Source organism: Nicotiana attenuata, chromosome 10, assembly GCF_001879085.1.
Source record: "Nicotiana attenuata strain UT chromosome 10, NIATTr2, whole genome shotgun sequence".
NCBI lineage: Eukaryota > Viridiplantae > Streptophyta > Magnoliopsida > Solanales > Solanaceae > Nicotiana > Nicotiana attenuata.
In genome coordinates this window covers 47,706,893-47,717,962 of record NC_031998.1, presented here as the reverse complement: position 1 = coordinate 47,717,962, position 11,070 = coordinate 47,706,893, and the positions used below count along the sequence as shown (strand labels likewise).

Genomic DNA, 11,070 nt, shown 5'->3' with positions numbered 1-11,070 from the left:
GACAACGGACTAATGAGATGACTACTTGATCCCCACTTGAATTAACATCTTCCAACAGCATCATGAGATGGTAAATTATACTATAAAGTAAACAATAGTGAAAGTTGATTTCCTATAAAACTCTACTTACTCCAAGTCCTTGATCATGCAACTCTTATCTCTTTCGAATGAAGAGCACAGCTATAAGAACATCACAACCATCTCGCAAACCCTTTCTTTCGTCCAATTAGTAAATTGAGGTACACAAACAAGCTAAACTGCGCGAGAATCCTAGTATTTCTCAGCTTAAGTAGCTTACAGCAGATAATCAATAAACCACAACTAACCGTCAAACTAGGACAACTCATAGCAGTAAGATTCAGTTCATAGAAGCATTTTCTAGAGGTTCCTCCCTTACATTGCTCTCTTCCGCTCATACAAAATCACTAAAAGTGTCATCTTAGTTTTCATGTAAGTTGCAACCAACTTCACATCGTCTGTGACTGTGACCCTTGCATTGAAATTCAGCTCAAGAAGCAATTTCTAGAGGTTTCGCCATTAATTTACTTTCTTCCACTAATACAAATTCACAAAAATAAACAAATAAAGATGAGAGTGTCATCTTAGTTTTTAAGTAAAAGAATAACCACTTCACGGCATAATGGATGCAAGGGTCAGAAAAGGAAGAAACTAATACATTTGGATAAAATTCAGCCCAAGAAACATTCTCTAGACGTTTCACCCTCAAATTACTTACCCTTTACATCTTAGTTTTCAAGTAAAGTAGCAACCACTTCACGTCATTTCTGGTGCAAGCATCAGAAACAGGAGAACAAATACAAAGTAGATAAAACGCTGTGGAGCCAATCTATGCTATGTTTGGATTTGAGACGGACCAAATTTATATTTTTGGCTGAGCCATATCCAACAACGGTCAGAAGACTAGCTAGGGATCAACAGAATATCAGTTGTCCAAGGAATATTTGTTCCTCAACAGATTTAAGTTTTGCATATTTCAAGCTGAACCCTGATCCCACAAGTTGAAGTGCTTCAGCACAATAGCTTTGACGTAAGGTATGTAAACGAGAAATTAGATCCTCGTGAAATCATATCTTACAAACAGAAGCTTGATTTCACTGGTGGAGGAACTGTTGTTTGACATTACGTATAACAGGCAATAGAAAGTGCATAAAGATTGCATGAAGCAAAACCATAGTATCATAGAGATTGACAAGATGGTAATCACAATTGTAAAAGGTAAAACAGCTTCCAGTTTTCACATAAGACAATGTCGATGGATTAAATATCAATGAGAAAAGCAAAAGGTATTGTGATACTCAACTTCCAACAAGCTGTACCTTCGATTCTGCACACCAAAACATGGCCTTCTTCCAGCTCAGTCATGCTGCAGGACTTCTTTCTCAGTTATCCACCACGAGGCTTCCTCATTCTTGTTAGGTATTTGCGTTCAAATAACAGATAAAGAACTTCTAAGTCAAACAAGGGCACCATACATTTCAAACTGGAAGTAGAAAAAATTACAGTAAAGGAGAAACATCATTCTCAATATTGATGAGACATGTAAAATGGGAGAATTCGCAAAGAGATTTGGCAGCAATACATTCAGCAAAGCTAAAACATGCTGCATAAATCTTCACAAAATTCCGTTTGCACAAAATTTAATCCAAAAAGAAGAAGTTATAACTGGACTAAAATAGATAAGCACATGTAAATAATCATAAAGTCAGTTCACAAACACAAAGAGAACCGTTTCATCTGCACTCAACACCAACTTCAGCAGCTCGTCTAGGCTTGTTTTTCCTTCTGCTCCCAATTTGTCTGAATCCAACCGACTTTATTAAGTCATTAGAGTTAGTTTTAGTTCCAACTCCATTTTCCTCCTTTACTGAATCCTTATTTTCCATGACTTGTGAAGGTCTCTTCCTCTTCTTTCCATCCTCGGCTACTTGGTTCTTGCTATCTTTATTCAAGACGGAACCTTTTGTTTTCTCACTATCATCTCCATCCCCCACTATCTTCTCAACTTCTTCCTCTTCTTCCTCTATTTCACTCTTCGGCTTCTGTGGTCTTCCCCTTCTCCTCACCGGCATCTTCTCTTCTTCACCACTCACAAGATCCTCACGAACAGATTGCTTCTTTGTCTTTCCTCTTCCTCTACCCATTGTCCAAATAAAGAAACTTTGCTGGTGAAATGTCCTAGTATCAAGAATCACAGTAAAAACTGAAATGTCCTATGAATAAAACGAAACGAATATCAGAGGATTAAAGAGAACCAACACAAATTTACAGTTCCAAACATATGGTGAGGATGTATTTGAGCTCATTAAACAAGTTCTGGTGAAGAGGATCCCGGTTCAAATAAATTCACCAACATGAACAATAAAGATAACAACATTATCTTCTACAGTATCCTATCCTCAAAACTCAAACTGAAACCGAAATCACATACAAACAAATATGAAAAATGATATACTATTTGTTACAAACAAACAAAACTGTCTTCACACTCAGCCTTAAAGTGAAAACAGGACAAGTAAAACTGAGAACCATTTCAAACAAGAACCCTTCATAAATTATTCAACTACATTAACTCAAACAAATAAAACCACTAGCGATTGAAAAAAAGGACTCCAATCCAGGAAAAAAAATTAAATAAATAAAATCATTACATAAACAAACTCAAAACAGAAAACTTCACCATATCAGACATTCAGTAAACAACCAAACCATAACATGTTTGAAGCCATATTCATTAAAAGGAAAACAAATCAATACTACAAATATTTAAGTTGAAACAAATTAAATAGATACTAAATCATAAAAAGATTGAATCTTTGGATTAACCCACAAAAAATATACTATAAAGCTAGTATTTGTTTTAATGCTATGGGAATAGAAACATACCAAATGTAGATGATATTTCAGGAAACAGCCACCATTTTCATCCTTAACCAAAAACGCATCCCTTAAGATTTTATCAAACCGATATAATAAAAGCCCAATATATTCAGAAAGTGGTCCTTCTGAACCTAAAGATTATTTTGTCAATAAGAAAGAAAAAAAATTATCTGATAGAAAATATTGGAAACTCAGATCAGAAAATAATAATAAGTAGTGAAAAGTTTAATATGTAAGTAGAGTTATGAAGAGAAGAATCTTTGCCATTAGAGGTTCAGAGAGCAGTGGTAATAAGTTGAGGCAGAGAGGCAAACGCCAAATACGACTACCGAAGTTAAGAGAAGAAATAAAAAATGAGAAATGTATATTTTTAGCCATTTATAAGAGTAAAATGCTGATAAAATATATATTTTTTGGATATAACATATATTATATTATACACAATTTTTTTTTGATGTTATTATTATTGTTGTTATTTTATATAATTTTTGGTTAGCAAATATAATTAGTTTCGAATTAATTTTGTACATTGCTTTTTTGCCCAACAAACATGGGACAATAGTACAAAAATATTAAAACAATATTTTTAGCACGGAGTCTCATTTCATGTGACTGAAGTTAAGAAGAAAAAAAAAGCTTTTGAATATTTTAAAACAAGTGTGATGAGGTTAGATACACAAGTTGAGAAAGAATCAAGATTTTTTGAAACTTATATTTTAAAACAAGTGTGATGCAATTTGATTGAGCATGAAATTTAAGAAAAAAATACTTTTAAAGCTTAATATATATATATTAAAATTTAAAATTAAATTATTTTTACATATAAAAAATATTTGTTTTATTTTTTTATAAAACCGTATCATTTTTTCGAACATATTAAAAAGAATGTACATCATAAAAATTGGAAAGAAAGAGTAATATGCAACGGCGTTTGGGGAATTAAGGTAAATTGCTCATAAAGTAATGAATTTGATGGTAAAAAACGAGCAAGGGAACAGGTGGTCACCGGGAAAATAAATGGACAGGAATATTTAAGAAAGAGAAAAGACTGAATCAATTAATAGGTGTAGTTTAGGAAAACCTCGTGACTTTAATTTTTTTTTTTGATTTGCACCGGGTGTCCGAGTCTCTTAGAGACCCGACTAATCCCGGGGGTGCACAGGCCCTCGGCAAGGAGTTTCCCGCAAGTGCACCACGGTTAATTCAGGTTTTACCCAGTTGGATGGCCCTCAGAAATTGTTTGCACCCAATGAGTTTCGAACTTAAGACCTTGAAAGGGAGCAAACCCCAAGGCTCAAGTCAATTGCCACCAGGCCAACCCCCGAGGGTTCGTGGCTTTAATTAATGTTTGAGAAGTGGTAAACTTACTTGAGTTAAACTAAGATTAATAATTAATTAGATGCTTCATAATATATTCAACACATAAAGCCTTGTGTATATTAAAAATGGCATGCAAGCATGTTCAACAAACCAAAACTCAAACTATTTTTAAATTCTTTTTTTTTGGAAAATGAGAACACATGTTATGTGGTAAACCATATTGGATACTAAATGATTAATCGGTCAATCGTAGTGTCATGAATTACACAAAATATTCAAATTATCATATCAAACTTCATATAAAAACTTATTTATTTTATGAATCAACTTAATTTGATAATTTAATTTTTTTAATATATTATTAGTACATGAAATGTAACTTCTAATTTATAATTGACCTATGTTTTTCTCCAAAACGCATGAATTTTTGTGTAAAGATGGAGCAGACGGCTGGTATCCACTCACATTTGACTAGTTCTTGTAATAGTCACCCGTGCTTTAAAAGGTTTTTTTTGGACGAGTTCAGGATAAACTCTGGGGCGAAACATACAAAAAAATGGACAAAGGCACAAGTATCGTGGGGCGTAAGCCTAGACATTCCGGATGTTCCCCTTGGCATAAGCTCCAACGCTTTGGGCGTTTATTTGAAGCTTAAGCCCCGAGAACTTTTCAAATTTGAGCCAAATTTTCTTAATAAATCTTTTCTTTTTTGTCTAACTTAAATATCAAAATTTTAACTCATAATAAATTTTCAATTTAAAATCTCAAAAGCCAAAGGGTTTTTTTAACTGTTAATTTATCAAAATTTCATAATCTTTACTTTTTGTCATTTACTACGGAATAACTTATACACTTTAAACCTTTGTCTGCAAAGGGTAAACTAAAAGAAAAGTAGTTTGTCCCTAGATTCTTATATTACTTTGCTTCCATTGTACTTTTGATTTGTTATCTACTTTTAGATTTTTAAACAATAATTTTATATTGAATTTATATTTTTTATTTTTTGAATTGCCATAAACTAGAATACCATTTTTATAAATCTGAGTTTGTTCTATCATAATCATATTAATTATACGTGTAATTCATCTTTACGTCTTTCACTTTTACAAGTAAATTTTGTTTTTCTATGGTTCATGCATATATTAGCATATTTATAATAGATATTTATATTTTCCTACTAATCTAGTATATTTTTTATTTGCTTTAATATTTTAATGCATTTTTATTAATATATTTATTTTATTAATTTATAAAATATTAAAAATTAAATACTCATGGCGCTTATGCTCCGCGCCTCGAGACTTTCGCTTCGCCCTGTGTTAGATAAAATGTTTCGCCTCTCGCCCGTGCTTTTTAAAACGCTAGTCACTACTATCGAGTAATAAAAAATTTTGAAAAATTAAAGAAATCAGAAAACGTAGGTTTGTCGTTTCACTAATGAATGAGAAGCAACGACTTTATGTGAAGGTTAAACTGATTAGCAGTAAATATTCCTTGCGTACTTTGAATCCCGAGAGTCCAATTGAGTAGTAAATCTGAAATTGAAATGACTGAAAAGCCCTCTCTTTGTTGTTGGGCTGTCTGCGCCGCTTCTAACATGTTATGTTGGTTAAACATGGGCCTACTCACAAATTGGCTCAAGCCCAGTCCAAATAAATTATCCAAACGAAACAGAGATGGTGTGTAAAAATAGCACGGGCTAGCTAGTTTTCGGACTGGCTATTGAAAAATAGCCAGCGTTTTCATAGTTATTAAAGAATAACCAATATTTTGCTGCAACACGAAAAGTTCCAGCATAATATAATAGAGATAGCGGAGCACCTGCGTATATGAACTTCCAACATATTATGCTGGACCGGTATATTATACTGAAAGAATTCCAGTATATTATGCTAGAAGTCCGATATATTATACTGGAACTCCCGTGGTAGAAATTTGTTTTGGAGGCGAATAACTCTCAAGTGGTAGAAATTAAAGTCATGACTACTAATGCATATGCTTCCATGATAAATGGTAACATCAAATTGATGCAGTTGCCATGTCATTGTAACTTATTTTAGATGAGAATTCGAAGCTGTCTGCAACGTGAACTTCATCTTCCTCTTCATGTGGGTTGAATGAATCAACAGGAGATGTAATGCTTGAATTTCGTGTCTCCAATAGGCTCCTGCTTGTCTTTTGTTGTTGATCAAACATCTTCTTCAATTGCTCTCCTTGTTCTTCAATCCTCATTTGTAACTTGTGCTGAATCTAGTAACAATTAGGATTCAGAAACATAATTCAAAATGGTACGTACATAATTTCAGCTCGCTAAAAGTGGATAAATTTATATCCTTGGATGTACTAATTAAATATACCTCTAGTTGCTCGTGAAGACGCCTCTGGACTTCTAGCTGAATATTCAGTGCTTCCTTGATTTGCATCCCGCTGAAAAAGAAATCTGGATTAAGTTCATTGTCCAGCTAAAATAATCATGAATATTGGTTAGGAAAGTTGCCTCGGACATACGTTTTGCTGTTGATCTGTGTCACATTATTCGGGCTATCCATCTTTTCAGATTTCCCTGCATTATAGAAAGGAGGAAACTCTGATTTCTGAAAAGAGCTGGATACTTTGAAACTAAGTATTTAGCATGTCTATGGCAAAATAGCAATTTTCACCAGCAAAGGTAAAATTAACATAAATGTGTAAGGGAAACAGTCTGTTTTCCATCATGTTGGATTCACTTATTGCATAAATGACCAAAAAATGAAAAGGAAGAGAAGAGTTTTAGAAGATTTCATAAATGACCACTTATGAAACTTATTGCTACTGCATTATATTAGTAACATCTTTTTCTTTCAAATTTGTGTCTATTGGGTACATAGCAGTTCATTTCCTTTCTGTTAAAGAAACGAGGATACAAAAACTTATTTGCTTTCCCCTTTTTAGTAATTTAACAGTTCGGTTGCTAATTCTTCTAATTTAACAACCTCTTGCAGAAATGCAGGGTAAGACTGTGTTCGATAGGCCCTTGTGGTCCGGCCTTTCCCCGGACCCCACGCATAGCGGGAGTTTAGTGCACCGGGCTGCCCTTTTTTGCTAATTCTACTTTAACTATGATCCTTGATTACCAGTACGGGAGGTTCTAAACATCAGCAAATTTTTAATTAAGCATAGTGTTCTTGGAGAAACAATGTTTCTTCTTAATAAACATGAAACTTATTTTGGAAAATACATACCTTCTGCTGATTCAGGGATGTACTTTGCACTTCGATATTTCTACAATGGAATAGTCAAAACAATATTTGCTTTAAAATTTTGTCAAAATACCAAAAGGTGTTCCAAGAAAGTATTTACTAGTATTTCATATCTCAAGTACCTGCAGATGGCTTTTTACATGAAAAATGGTTAAGCCTTCTGAATCCATCAGCTTTACTATTGCCTTTGGCGTTGCCTCTGAAAAATGAAGGGAAGAACAATTAATCCATAGCCAAAATTGACCACCTATGTGACACTTCTGGTAAATCTCACATCGACAAAACGCAAGATATGTCGGATATATAAGGAAGCAAGCCTTATATGATGTGTTTTGAAGCCGCACGGGCCTAGGCCCAAAGGAGACAATATCACTAGTGGGCTGGGTTGTTACAATCAGAGCCACTCAAACCTTGGGGCACGAAAATGTGACACCCCGGCTTTTACAACCTCCGAGGAAACAAAAATTGAAAAGGTAAGGGATGTGTGAAGTTACTTACTGTCAGCTCCTCCAAGACGATTTACACACTCAACAAATCGATCGTGGAGATGTTGAGTCCACCTGATTCGTGTCTTGTTCGATAATGATCCTCCAGAGTTATTAACATTATTAGCTGATGGACTTCCAGATTGTACCAAGTTAAAACCACAAAAATTATTGGAGAGCTGCTGGAACATAACAAGAATCAGAATGGTGTTGTGATTCAAATCTCGAAAAAGCAATACTAGAGAATGACCAATTAAAAGTACTTACACCATAATCTTGATTTCCATGGAAAACTGGCATTGAAGGTTGCTTGTTTGAAGAATCAAATTCTTCAAGCAACTTACTCTTAAGAAACACTATTCTCTCTTTCTCCGATAGATTGCTGAAAGGATTTCCATAGGCTTCCTCAGGACCAAGGGGTTGACTGTTTGACAACTGTGATCTGATGAATGTTGGCATTGAAATCTTGGGAAAATCGCGTTGAGGATATGATGGTAATTGAGCATCATTATACTTGGACAGTTGACAACTATTGTCTTGGTATTCATATTGTATTAATCTCTCTGTAGTAAAAAAAGCTGAAGGTGGTGACGCGATTCGGCTTATGATTGTTCCTGATGATGAATCAGATATCTGTTGGCAGCAATTTTCTGCAGAAGTTCCTGGCTGAAAACAAAATTCCAAGCATGATGAAGATTTCTGTTGATCAATATTCTGTTGGAATTCTAAATTGTAATCAGTTGCAAATTCACTGTTGTGATATGCATGAGTTTGTTCAGCCCTCTGGATACTCATTTCCCCCAAAAAATTAGTCAAGAAATTTCAATTTCTAGCAAAAGTATACACCAAAGACAGATGGATTCTGTTTAGATATTTCAAGAAACAAACTGCATTTAAATTTTAATAATTTCTAGTATCAATCGATGAATGTCTTAAGACAATTAGTTGTGCACACGCAGCTTCAAGAAACTAAGGAAGAAGATTCAAATATAAATGAAGATGCAGTACTATTTAATTTCTGCAGGAATTTCTTTTTTATATGCTGAATGTCACCATACACATGATATAAGACTATGAATATGTCAACATGTAAATGCCAACTATTTTAATACTTTTATCAACAAAAAAAAAAAACTATTTTAATACTTATTCTGTGACATGGATAAGGAATGAATAAGCCTATTTGACAAGACCAAGGCCAAATATATTTTTACTAGAAAACAACAAATCTCCTATACTTATACAAATATCCTCTTCGTCTCCGCACCAGTCTTCTTCTCAAAACTATAAAATGAAAAGAGAAAAAGATACAGAATTTTCTCAAAAGGAGAGGAATATATGGCCTTATTAAATTTAAACAATTCCTTTTAGCATCAATTAGATGAAAGAAGAATATAGTTTATGGGTGCATCTGTCAACATAATCATTTCATCAGGAATGGCATATATTCAATAATAATATCTGAAATTCTTCTGAGCCACAGTTAGATAATTCTATTGGTAGTAGTTGAATAGCCTGTAGTGGTTCATGTCTCAAACCTTCCCCGACAATAGTGTTTAACTTATTTACATAGTTTGTATAAACACTATCAGGTCACCAAAATGATATTTACAGATAACCTTCTTAAAATATGGGATTCGTAATCTTAAAAATAAAACAAATAACTTGCTATGACTTCATGGTATAAAATTGCTTACACTAATATAAATTATTGATTCCTTTTATTTTGGGTCCGAATTGTTTATTAAATAAGACATGTTTTTGTTCCTTTTTCTTTTCGATTTTCTTCTTCGTTGGAAATGGAAATGTGAGGAATATAAACCCGAAATATTAAGACGAGCCATGAAACATTACACGTAGTCGCAGAATGAGAATTCTAACGAGGGGATCCAAAAAATTCCAAAAATATCACACTTGAGATTTGAAAATTAAACTTGTATTTATCTTATATCAAGGGATTCAAATTATATTTATAACTTTTCGACGAAAGTAATTCAGTTGAATCCTCGCATGTGGCTCCCTCACTGAGTACACTCCGATTAACAAGCTAGAACTGTGATCTGTTTAAAATTTGTACAAATTAAATAGAGGAATTTTCAGAAACCACTATTGTTTAGTGGTTATTAATTTTCTATAGCTATCATATTCATAATTACTTCCTATAGCTACTGTTCAGTTGTTACGGTAGTGTATTCGTTGCATTCGCGTTGCTGTACTCATGAATACAGCAGCAAAAATCGCCTAAAAATCGGGTAGTCCAGCACATGTATTCGCGCCATGTATTCATGAATACAACAACAAAAAGTGCCTAAAATCAGGGCAGTCCAGCTGTACGCGCATGTATTCACATGTATTCGTGTTGCTGTATTCATGAATACAACAATAAAATGCGCTTAAAATAAGCGCAGTCCAGCTGTATGCGCATGTATTCACATGTATTCGTGTTGCTGTATTCATAAATACAGTAACATCGATCATCTTAAAAATAGGTACGTCCACCTGTCTAAGAGAGAGGAAAAATATAAATAGCGTATTTCATGCCTTATTTCATGCCTCAATGGTAGTATATACCATAAATACTTATTTTGTTATAAAATATAAAAAGTAGCTATAGAAAATAATGTTTTAAAATAATTTTGATTTATAATAAATAAGGTGTATACCTTTACCATAGGAGGTAAAATTTCCAATTAAATACGAGTACTTAATCTACTACTATAACTAAGAAGCCCAAAAGTGAAATCTCAGATTGATTGTAACAACCCAATTCACAACAATAAACAGACTTATATATTATAATCACTGAACGAAGTTACCTGGAAATAGGAAATACTAATGGAGTGATGAACAACAATTAACTAAGAATTAAAGGAACAAGAAAAGGATAACCAGAAGGGGATGAGGAGTTTCAGACATTAGAAAGATAGAGATGAGAAGAACAGACAGAGTCGAAGCTTCTACATAATTCGTATGCCCTCTCCCTTGCACAATCTGATAATTATAACAAATATATTTCCTCTAGACTAGTAACTCTTTGACACATGTACTTTAACCTGGGTCCCAATGGTAGTCCAATAACCTTGTTTTGGGTTGTTTAATCATTTTTAGGGATTTTTACCTTCCTATAC

At 33.6% G+C, this 11,070-nt stretch overlaps 2 protein-coding genes across 6 annotated transcripts; both read right to left on the bottom strand.

Annotated features, from left to right (window-relative positions):
• LOC109233466 lies at nt 1,518-3,244 on the bottom strand. 3 transcript variants are annotated; one of them, XM_019399347.1, is made up of 2 exons: nt 2,905-3,244; nt 1,518-2,231 (listed from the first exon to the last, which is right to left on the bottom strand). In XM_019399347.1, exon 2 carries the CDS (start codon nt 2,160-2,162, stop codon nt 1,752-1,754), a length of 411 nt encoding a protein of 136 aa, XP_019254892.1. In that variant the 5' UTR covers nt 2,163-2,231; nt 2,905-3,244; the 3' UTR covers nt 1,518-1,751. The 3 variants fall into 3 exon arrangements, with proteins under 3 accessions (XP_019254892.1, XP_019254894.1, XP_019254895.1); XM_019399349.1 differs by having other exon boundaries at nt 1,518-2,221; XM_019399350.1 differs by having other exon boundaries at nt 1,518-2,196.
• LOC109233463 (protein PHOSPHATE STARVATION RESPONSE 1-like) lies at nt 6,184-9,015 on the bottom strand. Of its 3 annotated transcripts, none has more exons than XM_019399345.1 (7): nt 8,210-9,015; nt 7,956-8,124; nt 7,580-7,656; nt 7,440-7,479; nt 6,727-6,781; nt 6,576-6,645; nt 6,184-6,462 (listed from the first exon to the last, which is right to left on the bottom strand). In XM_019399345.1, exons 1-7 carry the CDS (start codon nt 8,735-8,737, stop codon nt 6,238-6,240), a joined length of 1,164 nt encoding a protein of 387 aa, XP_019254890.1. In that variant the 5' UTR covers nt 8,738-9,015; the 3' UTR covers nt 6,184-6,237. The 3 variants fall into 3 exon arrangements, with proteins under 3 accessions (XP_019254890.1, XP_019254888.1, XP_019254889.1); XM_019399343.1 differs by having other exon boundaries at nt 6,184-6,468; nt 8,210-9,013; XM_019399344.1 differs by having other exon boundaries at nt 6,184-6,468; nt 7,956-8,121; nt 8,210-9,012.

Excerpts from the sequence above, each read along its gene's own strand:
- LOC109233466 (XM_019399347.1), bottom strand. The coding sequence starts at position 2,162 with ATGGGTAGAGGAAGAGGAAAGACAAAGAAGCAATCTGTTCGTGAGGAT.
- LOC109233463 (XM_019399343.1), bottom strand. The coding sequence starts at position 8,737 with ATGAGTATCCAGAGGGCTGAACAAACTCATGCATATCACAACAGTGAA. Across the intron at positions 7,480-7,579 it reads ATGTAAAAAGCCATCTGCAG|AAATATCGAAGTGCAAAGTA; the intron begins GTACTTGAGATA and ends ATTCCATTGTAG. Across the intron at positions 6,469-6,575 it reads GTCTTCACGAGCAACTAGAG|ATTCAGCACAAGTTACAAAT; the intron begins GTATATTTAATT and ends AATTGTTACTAG.